This window comes from Notolepis coatsorum (genome assembly GCF_963971535.1).
Source record: "Notolepis coatsorum genome assembly, chromosome: 6".
Taxonomy (NCBI): Eukaryota; Metazoa; Chordata; class Actinopteri; order Aulopiformes; family Paralepididae; genus Notolepis; species Notolepis coatsorum.
The window spans coordinates 96822459-96844015 of record NC_140170.1 but is presented as its reverse complement, the minus strand read 5'-3'; the positions used below and the strand labels follow the sequence as shown (position 1 = coordinate 96844015).

Here is a 21557-nt window from a genome sequence, read left to right as displayed (position 1 = left end):
GAAAAGATGCTCAGCACATCGCTCTGAAAAGTTCAGAAGTGTTCAACTTTAAACGCTGGGTGCAACCGCACAAAAAAACTGAAAGGCGCTGAAAAAAGAAGCCGACTGCAGCGCATTTCCTATAGGCGGCAGCCAGCGGCCGCATACGCTCCCTCCCCATTGGGATCAATTGAAAAAAGACGCTTGCGGCCATAAAAATTAGATAGGTGGACCCGGGCCCTTAGGGGCAACCAAAAGAGTTTCCAAAACAAAACAGTATCAACAGATGTGGTTTAAAGTAAAGTAAAGAATTGTGGAGAAGTGGTTTAAAGTAAAGTAAAGAATTGTGGAGAAATGGTCATCAAGAATTAGCACAATGCATTGAGAGATGTGTAACTGTCTAAAGTGTGATTGACAGACCTGTGAGAGGGGATCTGAGGCACCAGCAGCACAGGAGCAGCAGCACGACGCCTCGGCCCGCCCCCTTTCTTGCTCTTCTTCTTCTGCCCCTTGCCATTCTTCTTGTTCTTCGGCGCGGGGGGGCTCTGAGTGTACGACCTCTGGCCTCGGGTGCCCCTGCCCCCCACCAGCCTCCCTTCCACCGCCTCATCCCCCGACCCGTCCCGCCGGGCCCCGACGGGAGAGTGGTGCTCGCAGAAGGCCGTCTTCTTCACGGAGAAGGTGGTCCCATTGACGCCCGTCTCCCGGACCGGGTCGATCTTCATGAACAAGCCGGCCTTCTGGGCGCAGGTGACGTGAAAGGCCCTGTAGCAGTTGGCTTTGTGGCACTGGATGGACGCCCCCCTGCCCTTCTGCTTGCACAGGTAGCAGGTGAGCTTCCAGCGGGCAGGCGGGATGTTCTTCACCCCCTCCACGGGCTCCAGGAACACAGTGTTGGCGAAGCACACCTCTGGGATCCATATGGCGCAGACCACGTGAGCCCAGCGGCCATCGCTTGTCTGTTTGAAGGCACCTCCGCGGTTGGGACAGAGCACGCAGTCTACGGGGCGAGAGGGCGACTGCAGGCAGCAGCGGCACAGCCACTGGCCCTCGGGGATGTAGGGGACGCCGTAGCACTCCTGGTGGACGGCCAGGTTGCAGATGTCGCAGAAGAGGATGACGTTGCTGTTGAGACACTCGTCATCCAGGCAGACGCAGCAGAAGGCGTCCTCGTCGATGGCGCTCTGGGACAGGGCCTGGCTCCGCGACTCCAGCACGGACTCCCTCTCCAGCCGGTCGATCAGCAGCTCGAAGGACTCCGGGGACACGGAGGCGTTGCCATCCGACACCCTCTTCTGGTTGACCATCTCCAGCCAGGCCAGGTCCTCCTCGTCCATGTCGTACTCGGCCTCGCGGTCCTGCTCCTCCCCCGACTTCTCGATGTAGCGGTAGTAGGCCGCCGGGAGAGGAGGTGCGTCCGAAGGGCAGACGGAGCCCAGCAGGCGAAACGTGGGCTCGGGCAGAGGGCTCTGGTGGGAGGGGTGCTGGGAGGAGTGGGTGTGACCTTGTTGCTGGCTGCCTGGTCGGTGGCTCTGATGAGACGCATTCTTGCCGTTTCTCCTGGCTTTGACATTTGGAGGTTTCCTGCCGGGTCTGGACCTGCCCTGGGTCTGCTCACTGTTCTCCTTGTTGCTGTTGCATTCCGCGATGTCCTGAGCCATCATCTCGTCCTCCGTGATGACCGGCAGGGGATCCGTGATGTTGATCCTGTGGAGCCTGCCGTCGAGGTCCACCTCCACTATCTTCTGGGCCTGGGCGTAGGTCAGGGTCTCTCTGGATGGCGACAGCTGGAGTCTGTAGGGCGAGGGGGGCCGCAGCTGGCTAGATGAACCCCTGCCCCTTCCCCTGCCCCTCCCTCTGCCCCTGCCCATGTCCAGTCCGCTGTCACCCGTCTTGCATCCCCGCCTCCTCACCTTTCTCATGGGGGCTTACACTGGCTCCCTGCAATGGAGAGAAAGATATGTTTAAAAATAATAATTACAAAAGAAAACACATTGAATATACAATACAATGTAGTACCTTGATACCATTCTGCAGCTTGTACCAGGATTCGAAATTAAGGGGGACTTGGGGCAAAATGCCCTCGAAAATTTACCAAATGCCCTCGAAAATCAGTTAAGGGGGGCAAGAAAAGCCCCAGACAGTTTACTAATTATATATATATAATTATATGCTCTACAGTGCGAGCATTTCACTCGTATTTGCCCCTAATAATATGTGTGTGCGAACCGGAAAAATCATTTACTCGCAGACAGTGTGCGAGTGAAGATTACAAACAGCTCCGCTGTTAATAGTTCAGAAACGACAAGTCCCACATTCCACAAGGCGCATAAACGTCCAATCACAGTAGAGTTTCCTGCGGTGACGCGGCTGGTTTCATGCGAGTGAAAGGAAATGGGAACACAGTACTCGCTGGAAAATAAAATCACGGTACCGGCATACTATAGGCAAGTTATACATTCAGAATCAGACAACGCAAAAAAATTCAGCAAGCCATGAAGCCCATTCATTTTTATTTTGAGCAAAAGAGAGACGAGGAGAAAGAGGAATCCGGCGAGGCAGCTAATGTTACTACGGCGGATAACGTTAGCGAAGTTAGCACACGCACATACACGCACACTGTGGGCCAGCCAGTGACTTTGGTGGTGTGTGCTATTGCACAGATGTGTGTCCCATTTGCACACGCACATAGTAAGCCATCACTGGGAACGCTCAGAGGAAAGGGGGGCTGAGAATCTGTGTCTATCTGTGTGTGTGTGTGTGTGTGTGTGTGTGTCTCGCTCGCTCTCTCTCCATCTCTCTCTCCTGAACCTATTTCATTCAAAAGGAAGACATTGATGGACAGTAGCTATACGTATAAATTATAGCTCAGTTGACATTACACACACTTCTGCAGTCCCTCCCGCCGTCCCTCTCTCTCTCCAAATTCCGTTTTTTCCGTTTTAATATTTCAGAATTCTGTATTTTGCTTTGTACGCTCATTTTACCATCAGAAATAGTGTCTAATAAGTGGGAATGAATAAATGTCCACAATTTAATAAGATATAACAGTTCATTTAATAGGGCTGTCTTAAATACTTCGAAGCTTCGTTCGATGGGCATGGGATTCGAATATGAAAATAAAATTTGATTATTAAAAAATATAAAAATATAAATGATGTATATATATTTTTTTGCAAAATCAACTCTGCCTCTCTTTGTTAATTACAACAAGCAATGCTGTTTGTTATTTAAGATGAGGTCAGACTCGGCACTGACAGATTTGTGTTCATTGTGCTGCTTTTATAAAGCCTCAAATGACGGCTTACAATATTTCATGAAAGCAAAGTGTTTTGTTTGTCTAAGATTTAAAAAGGTTTAAACTTTACAGCACTGACCAAGTTGAACAAAGTGCTGTACAAGTCCCACAACATTAAAAAAAAAAATATATATATATATAATTTTCTTTTTTTTTACAGTTGATTCCATTTTTATTGCTCAATTCCGCGATTCCGTCCGCGATTCCGTGATCGCGGATTTCATATGGCTCTACTCTCTCCCTCCCTCTCCTCGCTAGTTCTCTGCCTGTCAAACCCCGTTTGAGGAAGTCTCGGGTTACACCATGCCTACGTCCCAGACACACGCAGTCAAGTTTGAGGGAGAGAGATGGCGCACACACATTACACACACTTCTGCAGTCCCTCCCGCCGTCCCTCTCTCTCTCTCTCTCTCCCTCTCGCTCGTTCTCTGCCTGTGAAAACCCGTTTGAGGAAGTGTCGGGTTACACTGCACTACAACGATAGAGGGGCCGTTACTGCAGATCAATGCTATGTCGACGTCACAGAAACCGCCAAATCAGAACAGTTTAGTTGAGTGAGGGAAGATCTTGTGAACTCGAGACTAGACTGATGAGTTAATATGGTAATTAGAGACACAGACCCATTGATACTAACCTGTATTACTATAAAACCATGCTAAACACAGAAAAAAGGCATTTATAATGCATGTCCCCTTTAAATCAACTTTCCAGCCCCCTGTCAACTGTCAAATGATGTCAACTGTCAAATGATGTCAACTGTCAACCTGAATTAACATTCAGTATTCAATATGGTCTGATATTAACATTCATTATTCAATATTGTCTGATTCAATATTAACATTCAGTATTCAAGTAGAACAGCTAGCTAGCTGTTGTGGACACTCACCTTTCCACAGCAAAACGGTAGGCAAGGCACCTTGGTTGAGAAATGCAGGTTTCAGTCTATGTGTTGTAGGATAGACAGTCTATCTATCCTGTCTCAAGATTCACAATGAGATCTTCTTCTTCTTTTGAATATAATTATATAGAACACGAATGTTCTATTATGACATCATACTGTGACATCACAAATGTTCTAGAAAGTTCTATTATGACATCATACTGTGACATCACAACGGAACATGTTTGAGTTCCATTTTTAATAATATAAATAATGTTTGGTAAGGCTGTCCCCGAAGCCTGTTTTTGGGATTCAAACTTCGTCAGGGTTCTTCGAACGGACCTTCAATTTTAATAAAAAAAAAATTATTATATCCTTTTTTTTTATTATCTACTTTTTCTCCCATTTTCTATTTTTCTCCCATCCCAATTTCGTATTGTCCAATTCTACCCTCCCCTGTCTCGAACGCTGTTAGGCCATGCCTCCCACAGGCCGGCTGCAATGTGGACGAAGCCTTGCATCACGTGTCCCCTCCGGTACACGAGGAGGCAGTCGTCGCATCTTTTCATCTGCACAGCGCGATCTCTCAGCGGCGAGGGTCTGCGTGGGAGGGACACGCCGCCCCCGTTGCTTCCCGATTCTGCTGCACAGGCGCACCAACCGACCTGTGGGAGTCGCTGTCCACAACATCCGATCCCCACCCTCCAGCTTCCCACCCCTAACACTGCCAATTGCGCTAGTATTTTTTATTTTGATTTTATTTATTTAAATTTTATTTAGGAGCACATGTGCTCCTTGGGAAAAAGATTAGCGTAAAACCCATTTGGAGACATTAACACATTCATGGCCAACCACGTATAAATACGTGTTTGGGCGCCATGCTTAAAGGGCCAACCACGTATATATACGTGGTAAACTCGTATTTGCTTTTATTGCATTTTAATATCCTACTCAATGTCACGGAGCAGCACTGCAGATGTATCCTACTCTTGGAATTCGGAAAAGTGCATTACCGGCCAGATCCTGGTAGTGGCGCTGTCTCGAGAATGGAGTATTCCTTGTTTTCAGACCGGATGTAAAAAAAAATCATTCAGGCCTACTTTCTCTGTTAGCCTGAAGCTATGCCTTCATCAGATCGCATGGAATACCTTTTGCGATGCCGAATTCAGTATGCAGTAAAGGAATATAGCATCAGCCAATGGACATATCGATCTACCAGATGGCGATAAATAACTGGGAAATCCTTTTTGGTATCCAACCGGCCACAGGTAAGACCGATTTCACGTAGATTTCATGCTGATCAGGCCTTGTTAGCATAGCCAACCAGCCTATCAGTGAATGAGGCTACAATAACGAATGCTGTTATTGGTAATCAATAATCAGAAACAACGTCCCCCGCCCCCCCCCATGCATTCATGGTGGAACATGATATCGATCATATGCATTTAGATTTTTATCTCTAGCTTGTGTATGGCCGAAACGCCAATCGATTTAACGTTATTAGCTTAGCGCCCTGTAACTCGTTTTGCAGGAATTATACCAGACCAATACCATATAACGCTTATGATAAAACTGACTTGACTTGACTTATATTCACGACGCTATAAAATGGGAACGTATTGATGAAAAATGTATTTCTTTAAGGCATATTGAAGGGAAGGTTTATAGTGTCAATTGACAATGAGAATGGACACATAGCAATAATTTAAAATATAGATTTAGCTCTACAAACACCCTCACGCATAGTTAAACCGTGTTATGATAAACTGGCCTTATAGAGGGGCCCGTCTAATCCCTGTGGCCGTCAATGTGTTAACACTTTGATTGCCTAAGGTTAAATTCATGATATACCATCCGTTGCCAGCTCTATTTGTCTATGGAGAAGTTCCCCTTCTTTGCAGGGCTATAACTTTTTAAATTCTATTGCTAGATTGCCATTATTAGGGCCCATTCAATGTCCTATATGTATTGTTCAGGGTGTATGAACGTTAAACTTTTTCATTCACATATTCATACTAAAATATGATCTAAAGTATAAGTATGTTTTCATCTCTTTCTGCAGCTTTCTCCAGAACGTGATTTATAGCCCCAAATGCATTATATTGATGATCAAATAGTTTGGTAGCGATCGGTGCCAGATGAAAAATTTCAAATGGACGTGCTTCTAGAAGTTTCTACGTATCATCTGATGATGACCGGATGGGCGGGGGATCGTTTATAATTCCGTGGGCAACGTTATACCATTCATCTAATGTGGGTCAAATGTTCATCATAGCAGTTAGTGTCGAACGCGGTAATACTACACGCTAAAACTCACCCCAGTCTCCGCGGGCCGTTGGGCGATCACGCAGGGGAGGAAATTAGGCCACTTTACTCGCCAAATGCGAGTATTTTTTACGTTTGGCGAGTGATTCATGAAGACCACTCGCCAGTCTGGCGAGTTGACAGTGCCACGAGAGCACTGCACAAGACCCGCGGACATATATAATGTTTAATAAAAGTTCCTGCAGTACTGGCCAACCCGCGGACATATATAATGTTTAATAAAAGTTCCTGCAGTACTGGCCAACCCGCGGAAATATAGAATGTTGAATAAAAGTCCCGTGGTACTGGCCATCAGTCAAGGAAGCACTCGCAAACAGATAACGTTAAACACAGAAGATGGAAAACAGACAGACTGAGCAACGGGGAACTGCATCCAACCCTAGTACAACTCTCGAGTCCAAGGCAAGGACACATTTAAATTACAGAGGTGTATGTTAGTCTATTGCGCACCGGACTACGACGTAAGGTTAGACATTTTATTTCATGCTCAAAAGCCCCTGGCTTGCACATCGCAGTCACGAAAGGGGCTAGCTCAACCAGTGCACAACAGCAGACCAACCCAACTGACGTTACCGCAACACTCGACGGTACTTCACAGCACTGTCGTAAGGCCACCGTGCCGTCTTAAAGGCACAGTGAACACTCGGATGCATACACAACATTGACGTGGCTTGACAACCGAGGTTCAAAGTTAACTTGATTGACTGATTGAAAACTTTATTAACAGATTGCAGAATGGGTACAATACAGTACGGCTCAATACACACAATTGTTAAGGGGATGCAGACCAGAGAAAGACTTTCGTCTTGTTTACATCAGGGTCCCCCATTTTCAATTCATCATAACATATGACATACACGACATACAGATAGACAGTACTGCTACATCTATACATTTCACATCTATCTATCTATACACTTCACAACATACTTCGGTTTTTTTCTTTCACTGCCCAACCCAGTCCAACCCAGCATCTTTCACTGCCCAGTTCAGCCCAACCCAGTCCAGAATAGATCCCTCTTTCATGTTAATATGTGTTATGCTAATATTGTGAAGAGTAGAGACTGTTATTAATGTTTTATGCTAATAAATATTTTAAAGAGTAGAGACACGGTGTGATTATTACTATGATTGAAAATCAATTTAGACGAAGACATACAAAGAAGTAATTATCACAATTAGCAATTTTTTTTGGCTGGTAAAAAATCAGTTTGTCTCGCCAGTTGGCTGGTAAGCCAAAAAGTTAGTTTCCTCCCCTGGCGACAGTTTTCCATTATGGGATGTCGAAATACCCGGTCCATTTCCAGGTTGTATAATAGTATATACGTCCAAATCATGTTGTTTATCGAGTTATTGGCAACGGATCACTATGTATTGTGTTGAGCTCGAGTCCCGGGACCTATAACGAGTGCCTGGAAGTAATATGGGTGATCACCACTTCATCCACATGACTTCCTGTTTGGCGCTTCTGCCGATTGGCCACCAGATGGCGCTCTTGAACCGCTAGAGGATTGAGAGGAGCTCAGAACTGTGTGTGAAGGCTGCAGAGGGGAAATATGCGATTCCGATCACAGATTTTTGAAATATTGATATTAAAGACGAGTTAGGGCGTCCTCTGCAACTTTAGCATGGCTAGGAAAGACGCCTAAACACGTTTTCGGCACTTAAAGTGTTAACATTACGTTATCAAACATAGGGACGAAGACCGTAAAAAAAAAAGTGTCGACAATGTTTTATAATCTTTGTTAATTTTCATCAAAAAAATGCAGTGCCCCCGAAATAAATAAAAAAGGCCCCGAAAATCAATTAAGGGGGGCAAAAAAAGCCCTGGATTTTTTTTTCTTTTTTTTCTAACCCTGGCCTGTAGTACATAAAGCTAAATATAAGACAAAGCTGTTTTGTCAATACAAACACATTTAACACAACCATCTTGGCTGCAGGGGTTCAAAATTATAATTGATAAATGATACACTGCAGCATATTGTAAGGAAATGTATGAAATGCTATTAGAATACTATGAATAGATACTATACATCAAACAAGGAAGTGAGGCAGATTTTGGTGGGGTAAGTGAATGAGCAGTGTGCACCAATACCAATACCATAATGCTCCCTTACTTTCTCTGGAGCCCAGGATTGGAACAAGCTGCCTCTCCCCATCAAGCAGAGCTTGAGCCTCCACAGCTTCAAGAGAAGCGTCAGGAAGTGGCTCATGGACAGAATAGAAGAATAGCCCCCTATAGTTTGAATGGGTTTCCAATCAGTTTTTAGTTATTGTGGGGTATACAATTTTAGCGATAGGTTAGTCTTATAATGTTTTAAATGTATGAGTGTTGTGTTATTGTCGTGTATTTTGTTGTGGCCTAACAGCCCTGGGACCATGACGGAAATAAGGGTTTTACTCTCTCATGTTATCCTTTGGATCCTTGTTGTGTGTTTTTAATCCATCAATAAAATCAAATCAAATCAAAATCATAGAAACTCTGTAGAAGTGCCCTACCAAAGAAACTCTCTGTGCCAATACCCCCCCCCCCCCCCCCCCCGTTACTACTGCTACTGCTCAGCTGTTGTTGCTGTAAATACTGTTTTAATTACCCTGCCTTAACTCATTCAGTGCCAGCTATTAGTCTTGGCCTTGTAGCTAACGTGCCAGGTTTCCATTACATGGTTTATTGTTCACAAATCACGACTGCAACTGGTGTAATGCTTTTATACAACTGCCATATTCATCCAACCTTATTGCTATACAATAAACACACATTAATCGAAGATTTATTGAAAAAACCATCCGCCAGAAAAAGTAGTTCCCACAACTACAAAAAAGACAAGTTGCCTCCATGTGGAAGCAGCTTGAAGTGCATCCAACCAACTAACACATCCAACTGTGTATTATTGGAATGATTGAGAGAAGTTGCCTCATGTGGAAGCAGCTTGAAGTGCATCCAACCAACTAACACATCCAACTGTGTATTATTGGAATGATTGATTGAACATTTTATTACCAGATGCAGAATGGGTACAATACAGTACGGCTCAATACACACAATTGTTAAGGGGATGCAGACCTACTTTCTATAGAACTTCATTCTTAGATGCTTCTATAGAAAGTAGGTAAAACAAATTAAAACGTTTTCTTTGCCCTATAGGAAAAAAAGGTTTTCTTTGCCCTAGTAAGAAGCATTTTGTATGAAAGTATTCTGTACTTCTGTATGACAACTATTAAAGAAACTTGAAACTTGAACTTGAAACTATTTTTTTATTTATTTTTTTAAACCTACTGTAGAGGGCCTAAACTTAACCAGTTGGAAACCAAGCGTACAGTAATAAAATTTGCAATCAATCAATCAATCAACTCAATAGGCCATGCTCACTTAGAACAGCGCAGCACCCAGCTCTCTCTCTGACTATCTACTAACTATCCCCCGCGTTGCAGACAGGAGTGTGTGTGTGTGTGTGCGTGTGTGTGTGTGTGTGTGTGTGTGTGTGCTTGGGGTGGGTGGAGACTGAGCCAGCGTCGGACAGTGTGAGAGTGAGGGCTGCTCAGAGAGAAGGAAAAAGAAATTGAAAAATAATTGAAAATTAATCAATCAATCAATCCGCGATTTTTCTTTTGTTACACAATGATTCAAGACCCATCAATTACATCATCCAACATTGTTTAAAGGACTAAGACATTCGCTGTGACAGAATCGCTTTATATTTAGTCGTTTAGTCGTTATCAACATATCCATTTGTTAAATTATTGTCCGGCATCTTGTGATCCGGCGGAGTGATGTGATGTGATTCAGTTGTGGGCGGGTCCTGGGCCAGCAGCGTGGAATTGTGAAGAATAAACACGTGTAAAATGACTGTTTCAGCCAATCAGAATCGAGAAATGTGCATGCCGTTGTATAAGTATGTATAGCATACATGGTGGTGTAGTGGAAGGTCCAGGGTTCGATTCCTGCTTGGGGACCAGGTTGCCAGGTACCCAAGTGTGGTATCTCCCGGCAGGGGAGGAAACTAACTTTTTGGCTTACCAGCCAACTGGCGAGTAGATGATTTTTTTTTACCAGCCAAACAGATTTTTTACCAGCCAAAAATAAATCGCTAATTGTGATAATTACTTCTTTGTATGTCTTCGTCTAAATTGATTTTCAATCATAGTAATAATCACACCGTGTCTCTACTCTTTCAAATATTTATTAGCATAAAACATTAATAACAGTGTCTCTACTCTTCACAATATTAGCATAAAACATATTAACATGAAAGAGCCGAGGTAACTATTCTGGACTGGGTTGGGCTGAACTGGGCAGTGAAATATGCTGGGCTGGACTGGGTTGGGCAGGGAAAGTTGGGCTGGTCTAGATAGGACTGGGTTGGGCAGTGAAAGATGCTGGGCTGGACTGGGTTAGGCTGTGCTGGGTTGCACTGGACTGGGTTGGGCTGGACAAGAGATGCTGGAATGGACTGGACTAAATACTGGATTGAGCGGGGCATGGTGAGTGTTCATTTTCCCCCTTCCTCTCCCAAACTGTTCCCACAATTGTTTTATGCTGGATGATGATCATGAATATATTTATTATGTATTGTATTTTTTATGTTTAAATATCAACATTATCTGTCCATCCTCAGTAAATACTATCAATATAATACTCCTGACTTCATCTGGTCTTTTCAAACGCACACACACACAGAATGCCCCTCCCCCAGTCCCCACACAGAAAGGGAGACTGCCCCCCCCCCCCCTCCTTCCCCAGTCCCCTCTCCGTCTCCTGTTCTCTCTCAGGGTTAGCTGCTTAGCTTAGTTAGCGTAAGCAGCTAACGTAACGTTAATTTAGATATTTAACGCAACGTGGGCATAAAGGAATGGCGACGATGCAAAGCATGTTAGATGCATTTGACCCGTTGCGGGAAAAAACTGCACAGACTTATATCGGGTCGCAAAATAGGCGCTCTGTAGCCCTGTTCTGCTGTACAGAGCTACACAGCGTTTCATTCACACTACCGGGCGGATACGACTCGCCGGATTTTCAAAATAAGAGTATCGCAATATGAACCGATCCTTTTTAATTTTGTTTTCTTTACTTCATGAATCGCCTAATTTCCTCCCCTGTCTCCCGGGCCTTTCTGTGTGGAGTTTGCATGTTCTCCTCGCACTCGCAAGGATTTCCCCTCCAGAATATAAACCCACTGGAAAAACATGCAGAACAGACAGATCGCTAATGCTGTCGCGTCCCTGATGAAGATGAACAGGAGCACTTGGATTGGTCCCCGGGCGAGACCCCACACCGCAGCCCATGTCTGCTCCTGGCTTCCCTTGGGGGGAAGGACGACGGGATGGGTTAAGCACACAGAGAAAATGTAATCGGCGACCCCAAAAAAATAGCATGCGTGTGTTCCTGTGTGTGCCGCCCATCGCATGTGTGTGTCGCTGCATGTCGACATTGTCAATGTGTGCAATGAAGACATCTTCAAAGTCCAGTTTAATCTTAAAGGTCCTGGGTCTTATAAATGGCATTTTCCAGTGTTTAGCATTGTTTCCTAGCAATGGGGGTTTGTATCAATGGGGTCTGTGTCTCTAATTCTCATTTTGGCGGATTGCTCCAATTCAGTTGAGACAATATCCTCCCCCAGTGAACTAAGCTATTCTGATTTGACTCGCTATCCTACGTAGCAAGGAGCTGATCTGCAGTAACGCCCCCTCTATGGTTGTAGCGCAACCATTCGCTCAACAACAGAGCGAGTGGAAATACCGACACTTCCTCAAGCTGGTGCCGACAGGGAGAGGCAGAGAACGAGCAAGCAAGAGAGAGGGAGAAAGAGAGATAGAGCTTCTCTCTGGGAAACACACGCATTTACACACAACCTCCCGACCGGCGCGCGCGGGGATGGAGCTTCTCCACTCGCATATCACTGTCAAAATATCTTTGACTCCCACGCGCACGCTCGTATTCCGATCCGTGCAATAATATTCACAGGGGTATATATTGTCATTTGAAACAAGTTACCAATGCATTGTCCCGTGGGATTATGCCCCCCCCCCCCCCCGCGGCGAAATTAATTAGTATCCCCCTCAATCTCTCTATATCTTTCTCTGTCTGCCAGTTCAGACTGTGGGTGACTGTCACTCAAAGCGCTTATGGGTGGAGCCCAGCCCAAAACAGCTTGAAATCTTGAAGTGGAAAAATGCTGCTTTAGAGTACTTGATTAAAAATACAAAACAATTAATTTTTTTGAAAAAAACTTTACAGATGTGTTCCATAGACTCACAGGAATTGTGTAAAGTTGCCCAAATAGTGAAAGGAATAGCAAGACATGTCCCCTTTAATCGAATCTGATGAGGGGAGATGGGCCATTTTCAAACTGGTCCCTTGACCTCTGACCTCAAGATAATCTGAATGATAATGTGCTCATTGGAACCAAGTCTCCTCTTCTTCATGTAAATCACCCCACCTCCAGTGCACATCTTTGGCGCAACTGTTTTATAAACACATTTGAGGGATCCTTGCTAAAAGAAAATTGCGAATATCGGCCAATATATCGATCGGAATTTCATAATCCCATTAGCTCACCTCCCCATTTCGCTATGACACTTGAATTTCCCGAGAGGGGCTAAAGGAAAGGAACACTTGATTTGACTTGAAATATCAAAATCGGCGAGAGAAAACCCAGTATCGGTCAGTCAGGGTCTAGCCAAAAGCCAGTGACATTATTAGCAATCAAATTCCATTAATAGGCACAGCATGCTTGCTGTATACTCATAATCACACAATTGTCATTATTGTATTATTGGTAAGATCCATCGTATTGCTGATGATTCCTGGACATCTTTGAGGCAATGCAAAGATACACTACACGACTAAGGTACCCATGTACATGTCAAAATACTTCCCAAAGGTCAGTGAATACCACGACCACAACACCAGAGGGAGCTCCACAAATCATGTTAAACCCAGATTTGGCTCAAACAAGGGACTAAACACAATTCGCAATTATGCCACATCAATGTGGAACGCCCTACCCACAGCTGTAAAGGAAAGTGAATCACTACCCACTTTCAAAACCACTCTCAAAGAGCACCTACGGGAGACAGCAATTCGAAACTGGCCCCTGTAAATGTCCTAACCCAACCCCCTCCAATGTACAGTAAATGTATAATACACGAGACCCTCTTCTTGGAACCAAGTATGGTTTTCAGCAATATTCCAATGTACAGTTTTGCTTGTACAGTTTCCCCGACCCGACTCCACCCCTGTACTGTACTGTATTTGTACATCTGGTATGTTATAAATGTATAGATGTAGCAGTACTGTCTATCTGTATGTCGTGTATGTCATGTTATGATGAATTGAAAATGGGGGACCCTGATGTAAACAAGACGAAAGGCTTTCTCTGGTCTGCATCCCCTTAACAATTGTGTGTATTGAGCTGTACTGTATTGTACCCATTCTGCAATCTGTTAATAAAGTTTTCAATCAATCAATCAATCAATGTCACTTTTGTGTCAGTTTACTCAGCTACCGTATTCAAGATCATTTCTGCTATAATGCTGCTGTCATCATAAACTGAGCATTGTGTAAAATAAGTTAAGTAATTAATTAATTAAGTTAGTTAGTTTCGTATGGTAGGGTAGAGAAATTACTCTAGTAGAGTCTAGATTTGTATCTCACGGAGGAGATAAAACTGGGAACGAGGTTAAGTCTAGATGCATACACAGTAACCTGCAATACATGCACCCGAACCCAGTATCTCGATTGGTCCAATCAGGAGTCTGTAACACAGCCTTGTTGATCTTCAGCCAATCGTATGCCAGTATCCATTAGACCCCCCTTGTTGTAGCAATACATAGTTAGGTTGAAGAGCGCTAAATACCAACCCCAGTATATCTACATCTGTCAGCCATTTTAGTCGTACAACAACATAGACAACACTCATGTTGCAAGTTGATTAGCAGACCAATTATCCACGGCAATAGCAACCAGGTTGCGAATGCATTGCAATAATACACAATGGCAAACTCATAATGTTATTTGCATGCTCACATTTATATCACTGCAACGTGCAATGATATTGTCCTTTGTTTTGTACTACTAGCGCGAGCGATTCCAGACCCCTGCAAAACAGCTCTTCTCTGTTGATCTGATAACGTCTAGTCGGACGGGCAGGACACAGCGCCCACACGCAAAATGACACATTTCCTACCCAGTACGATCGCATAATTGAAAAATATCTAAGTAATTTACCTCGAAAAATGCTGCTGCGTACAATGCGCCTGGCGGAGACGACAAGTGTAGCAAATGTCAGCTAGTGACAGGCTACGACCAAGGCGGACATGCTTATGCTAGCTGTTCCAGTCGTACCACAGCTAGCTAGCCGGTAATTTGAGGGGCGACAGCGTCATCTTCAGTACTTCAGTCCTCCATTATGACTTCGGACCCCTCGCTCAAACGCGACCTAGTTTAACAGTTGTGGTTTCTATCTGTATTGCAACGTTGCAGAGTCTCGGGAATAAGGGCGATAAAATCCAGTAAATATCAAGTTAATGTACCTTGGGATGAAGCTAAAATATTCAGTCGAGATGGCTTGAAAAAATACGCCCCTTTGGAAAACGAGCGCAACCAATTGTAGGTCGCGGTTATGCCTCGCACGCACCGCGCATCGGTTGGTGATTGGTGGACGTGAACAACCCAAGACATCGGTCTCGACCAGGAGCACATACAAGGATAACGCGTTGAGAAAAACATCTCGGCTTTTACTTGCGCGCATTGTCTTCGTGGTCGACCGCCGACAGAGCCTAGACGGTGACACCTGTTGCACAGCGGCTTACAACACAATGTGGGTTCAACTGTTTATGTTGATATATTCACCAGTCAGGCGTGCGAAGTGGTGTTGCTTCTAGTTCTATTGTGGAAGAACACTGGAAACGCCAGTATGGCGTAATAACCAGCACTGGCAAAGAAAAGAAACGGCCAAATCGCAAAAGTTGAATGCAGGGCATGTGACATTTGTGACAATGACGAATTAATACTCATATTGTATATATTATGTAATATCCCCAAATACCCAATTCATTGTGTGGGACAGCACAGCAATTTTTTTTTATTTATTTATTTATTCACAATGTTCTGTGATACAATGTTAGCTACACTACACACTTCCCAGGTCATGTTTGTTTGAGTCACCCGAATCCACACTATTATGTTGGGCTAATCCTGGTATGCTTTAGTGAGAAGACTGCCCGTTCGGGTTGCCAAACGTCTGGCAAGTGAAGTGACCTCCATTGTAGAAGCCAGTAAATTACACCAACACATGATTAATTTCTCAGGGAGATAGAGCTGGTCAGTCATAACTGTGTTTAGGCAAGTGGCCCGAAGTGACTTCGTGTAATACAAAAGCTAGATGTTTTTATTATTATTATTATTTGGAAATTACTATTATTTCAGGTATCACTTTAGTCCGAGTAAGAATTTGTCTAGAAATCCACATCCACACATGGAATTTGCATACCCACATGATGCCACATCTAGTCCTGGACCCAAGGTTGGAAAAGCATCTGTGCTTACAATTTCATTCAATTAAATGTAATTAGTATATATTTTTATTGTTATTTGTGCTTACAAATCATTTACAAGCACTGAAGAGGCGGCACCAGTCGGCTTTTGTTCTTTCCCATTAAGTGTTGTTTAGGTGTGATGCATTCTGATTGATTGATAACGTTATTAACAGATTGCAGAATGGGTACAATACAGTACAGCTCAATACACATAATTGTTAAGGGGGTGCAGACCAGAGAAAGACTTTTGTCTTGTTTACATCAGGGTCCCCCATTCAACCAGCCGGCTTGGTGACTAACCAATAGAAACATGTCTCTTTGAAATTTAGTAATGGGAAACACTAGGCACCAAATCAACTTTCACTGAGGAGTCAGCCAGAGAGGCCGAGCGGGGAGGGATAATGGAGGGTGAAAGCAGGGGAATGCCACCCATTTTAAGAATTTAGCTACAGACCTGTTGTTAGCAACATGTGGGTGTGAAGAGTCGTCGTTTTATGGCTTCACAAAGTCACTGCCCCACTCATTGTCCACGGAGCCCCAGATCTCACGGTGGTGCATGTTGAAAAATATTGACTGAACCATCCACAGGAACTGTTCAGGCCAGCAGGGGCACAGGAATAATTATGTGAAATGTTATTGTTAAATGCTAAAATGGATGCATGGCATTCCTCTTTAATAACACACTGTATTTTAAAAATGAAGAGAAATAATGGAAAACAAATGGAAGGAACTAATTTCCAAGTTAGATAGATAATATATAATATAAGATATTATATTATTTATTTATCCCCTTGGCGGAATTTGTGCGTCATAGTAGCATGGGGGAGGGGGGGGGGTACAGGTATGGGCAGGGTATTAATACAAATACAAATACACACAGTGGTGGTGGGCCTGATCTCTGCCAACGACGAGAGGGCCTACCTGGAAGAGGTCAAGGTCCTGGCGGGATGGTGCCAGGAAAACAGCCTCTCCCTGAACGTCAGCAAAACAAAGGAGATGATTGTGGACTTCAGGAGGTCGGGGGTCAAGGACTACAGCCCCCTCAGCATCGACGGGGCACCGGTTGAGAGAGTCAACAGCTTTAAGTACCTCGGAGCCTACATATCCGAGGACTTGACATGGACCACACACATTAACAGTGTTGTGAAGAAGGCACGACAACGCCTCTACTTCCTCAGGCGCCTAAGGAAGTTCCAAGTCAGCCAGAAGATCCTTAAGAACTTCTACTCATGTACAATAGAGAGCATCTTGACCGGCAACATCACCTCCTGGTTTGGGAATAGCACTGCACAAGACCAAAGCAGACTACAAAGAGTGACACGTTCAGCCGAACGCACAATTGGAGGGGGGCTCCCCACCCTCCAGAACATTTACTACAAGCGTTGCAAGGGCAAGGCTAAGAGAATCATTAAAGACTCCAGTCACCCGAACAACTGCCTCTTTGAACTGCTGCCGTCAGGCAAGCGATACAGGAGTCTCAAGGCGAGCACAGAAAGACTCAGAAGAAGCTTCTATCCCCAGGCCATCAGGCTGCTAAACGAACAATGAATGAACACTACACAACAACAACCACCAAACGCACATAGCACACACATCCACACGCACACACTCACTTTAAACAAACACACTGTAGCACCCACTCCACACACTTATAGCACACACCCACTTTAAACAAACACACTGTAGCACCCACTCCCCACACTTTATATTTATGGATGAAGGATTGCACTACAACTCGTACACCTTACTGTAAATTGTACCTAAAATTGTACCTCATCCCATTTCTGCTTTGCACTAGATAGTACTGTACATTAGTACACTGCATAGTATTGTGTATTGTATATTATATGGTAACTCAGAACATTGTACATATGTCTATACCGAACACTGTGACCTCATTTTCTTCTTCTAAATTCATGCTATATTATGTTATTATGTTATTTGATACTATCTTGTCTAGCACAGTCTCTGGAGCGTAACAGTAAGAAGCATTTTGTATGAAAGTATTCTGTACTTCTGTATGACAACTATTAAAGAACTTGAACTTGAACTACATAAATATAGGCAATGAAATTATATCTGAATATAAAAAATGGCGCTGCCTATGACGGCTGCCAGTCTGTTTGCGGTGGTGAATATGCATATGTTTGTCTCAAGGCTCTGTACCATTATTACTATCTAAAATGTAATAATTGTGGAATATTACTGTAATGAGCTGTATGTGTATGATCCAAGCGTCCTATGATCCTCATAGGAGCATAACAGAAAAAAGCATTCCATGTGAAGGTATTCTGTATCTTTGCATGTCAACTAATAAAGAAACTTGAACTTGAACTTGAAAAAAGTTCTTTGGGCCTAACATGTTTCTTGTTCAAATAATCATAAACAATTGTAATTATTGTGTATTAATTAAAGTATAAGATCCCATGTATCGCCGACCATTCCTGGACACCATTTTTATAATGCAAATAATAATTTGTCCACTATAGTATTCATAGAAAGAAGAAAACCGAATTCAGTATATTATACATGGAAGGATTTATATAGATGGAGGACTAATATTTTCTTTTGTTTGTCTATGTGATGTACATGGTCTGATTTCTTGCAGGGGCTCTCTGCCTGTCACACCACAATCAGTGCCTTTGAACTGCAGGATACACCCAGGATATGGTATAATTCATCCTTTGTTTAGTTTAGTTTTACTGTATTTACAAGCTGCAGTAGAGTGCTAGTCATATAAAGATAAAGAAAAGGAGTAAAAAAAATGTAATGGGATAAATAACTATCACTATGTAGCATGTGTGCAAAGGGGATTTTTGTGAAAAAGTAAAGTGATGAGTATTGCACATTACAATGCATTAGAAGTCCAGGTTCAATAGCAGCAGTTGTGGTTTGATAGTGCATTTTTATGTAAATATTGCAGGTTTATGAGTTAAGAAGCATGGTGGTAAAAACTGTGGTGGTGCTTGTGGGCAGCTCCTGTATCATCTGCCAGATGGTAACAAAGAGAACAGTCTGCATCCTGGGTGGCTGTGGTCCTTGATGCTGCTGTGTGTCTTCCGCAGGCACCGCTGATGAAAGATATCCTCAACGGTCGGGAGTCTGTTGCCAATGATGTGCTGTGCTGCCTCCACTACTCTCTGTCGTGATTTGTGATGCAGCCTGTCAGCAAGATCTCCATGGTGCACCTGTAGAGGTTTGTGAGGATGTTCATGCCAAACCTCCTTAGTCTCCTCAGGAAATAGAGCTTTCTGACCACTGTGTCCATGTGTAGTGACCAGAAGAGGTCCTCGGTGATGTGCACACAGAGGACCTTGAAGCTGCTGACCCTCTCAACCTCAGCCTCACCAATGTAGATGGGGGGGGGGGGGGGGGGGGGGGGGACTACACAATATGTGGGGAACATACCCAGAATGCCTGGGGCAGACCAAGACTTAGTACCCGTACCCGTTGGGATGCTTTTAACGCATGCGTTCTACGGTCATATACCCTCTTTGTGATTGTAACGTTACTAGAGATAGACCCATTTGACTGTAGTTAGCAAAGCCCAACACCACCCTCCTCTACACCCACTCTCAGCAGGCCCAACACCACCCTCCTCTATACCCACTCTCAGCAGACCCAACACCACCCTCCTCTACACCCACTCTCAGCAGGCCCAACACCACCCTCCTCTATACCCACTCTCAGCAGACCCAACACCACCCTCCTCTATACCCACTCTCAGCAGACCCAACACCACCCTCCTCTATACCCACTCTCACCAGACCCAACACCACCCTCCTCTATACCCACTCTCAGCAGACCCAACACCACCCTCCTCTACACCCACTCTCAGCAGACCCAACACCACCCTCCTCTATACCCACTCTCAGCAGACCCAACACCACCCTCCTCTATACCCACTCTCACCAGACCCAACACCACCCTCCTCTATACCCACTCTCAGCAGACCCAACACCACCCTCCTCTACACCCACTCTCAGCAGACCCAACACCACCCTCCTCTACACCCACTCTCAGCAGACCCAGAACCACCCTCCTCTATACCCACTCTCAGCAGACCCAGCACCACCCTCCTCTATACCCACTCTCACCAGGCCCAACACCACCCTCCTCTATACCCACTCTCACCAGGCCCAACACCACCCTCCTCTATACCCACTCTCACCAGGCCCAACACCACCCTCCTCTATACCCACTCTCACCAGGCCAAACACCACCCTCCTCTATACCCACTCTTACCAGGCCCAACACCACCCTCCTCTACACCCACTCTCACCAGGCCCAACACCACCCTCCTCTACACCCACTCTCACCAGGCCCAACACCACCCTCCTCTATACCCACTCTCACCAGGCCCAACACCACCCTCCTCTACACCCACTCTCACCAGACCCAACACCATCCTCCTCTATACCCACTCTCACCAGGCCAAACACCACCCTCCTCTATACCCACTCTTACCAGGCCCAACACCACCCTCCTCTACACCCACTCTCAGCAGACCCAACACCACCCTCCTCTACACCCACTCTCAGCAGACCCAGCACCACCCTCCTCTACACCCACTCTCAGCAGACCCAGCACCACCCTCCTCTACACCCACTCTCAGCAGACCCAGCACCACCCTCCTCTACACCCACTCTCAGCAGACCCAGCACCACCCTCCTCTACACCCACTCTCAGCAGACCCAGCACCACCCTCCTCTACACCCACTCTCAGCAGACCCAGCACCACCCTCCTCTACACCCACTCTCAGCAGACCCAACACCACCCATGCATGAGTTTATCAAGTGAGCACCTCCATCATCATCTCCATGACATCACAGCACTGACACCATACACCATCCTACACTACTATGATCTGCCTCCTTACGCATGTACAGTATATGCTTAAAAGATTAATGAGATTAAGGCGTCCTATCCTATGAAAACTGAGGGTGCAGCAGAGATTTTCTGTCCAGGCCTAAAGGATGAGAATAATATCAAATAAAATAATTTAGCTATCTTTGCTGGCTAATACCAGGTCATTACTCGATTACAATTTACAAATCAATAGGATTACATTTAATTATAATTAAAATACATATTTGATTAATTGCAATTTGTTGTGCATTATTTCATATCACCCAGAACAAGTCTACTTATCTCGTCCCAAGCCAGAGCGCTGTTGCTTTCAACCTTCAATGCAAATTTCTTTTGCTCCTGGTGTGAAGGTTGATATTAGCCTAATATCTGTGTCAAAATGACTAGAAATGGACAAATAGCACCTATACTAGAATTCTATTTACTTCCACAACTGATGTAGAATAGCATGCTCTTTTCTCTTCGTTTTACACTCTGTGTAGTCTAATGACCCTAGCAGTGAAACTCCTATTTTTAATCAGATTGTGTCCTCCAGTACGAGGACCAAAAAGAGGCTCTTTCCTTTGAATGCCATTAGCCCCCCTCCCCCAAATTCTCCACCCACAAACACTCCATTGGCTGTCCTTAACTCCTGAATCTGAAATCTTCAGCATCATATTGTATCACAA

At 44.6% G+C, this 21557-nt stretch overlaps 1 protein-coding gene across 3 annotated transcripts in view; it reads right to left on the bottom strand.

Moving 5' to 3' along the window:
* The window catches only part of brpf3a (bromodomain and PHD finger containing, 3a), a 45318-nt gene extending 30352 nt beyond the window's left edge, over positions 1 to 14966 (bottom strand). For all 3 annotated transcript variants that reach the window (XR_014619829.1, XR_014619830.1, XM_084317132.1), the window contains exons 1-2: positions 14710 to 14966; positions 400 to 1920 (exon numbers count right to left, since the gene is read on the bottom strand). Coding sequence is in view for 1 of the 3 variants with exons in the window: in XM_084317132.1 (XP_084173258.1) it covers positions 400 to 1901 (1502 nt within the window). In the remaining 2 variants the exon portion in view is untranslated. The remainder of the gene's footprint in view (positions 1 to 399; positions 1921 to 14709) is intronic.
* Positions 14967 to 21557: the final 6591 nt, after the last annotated feature.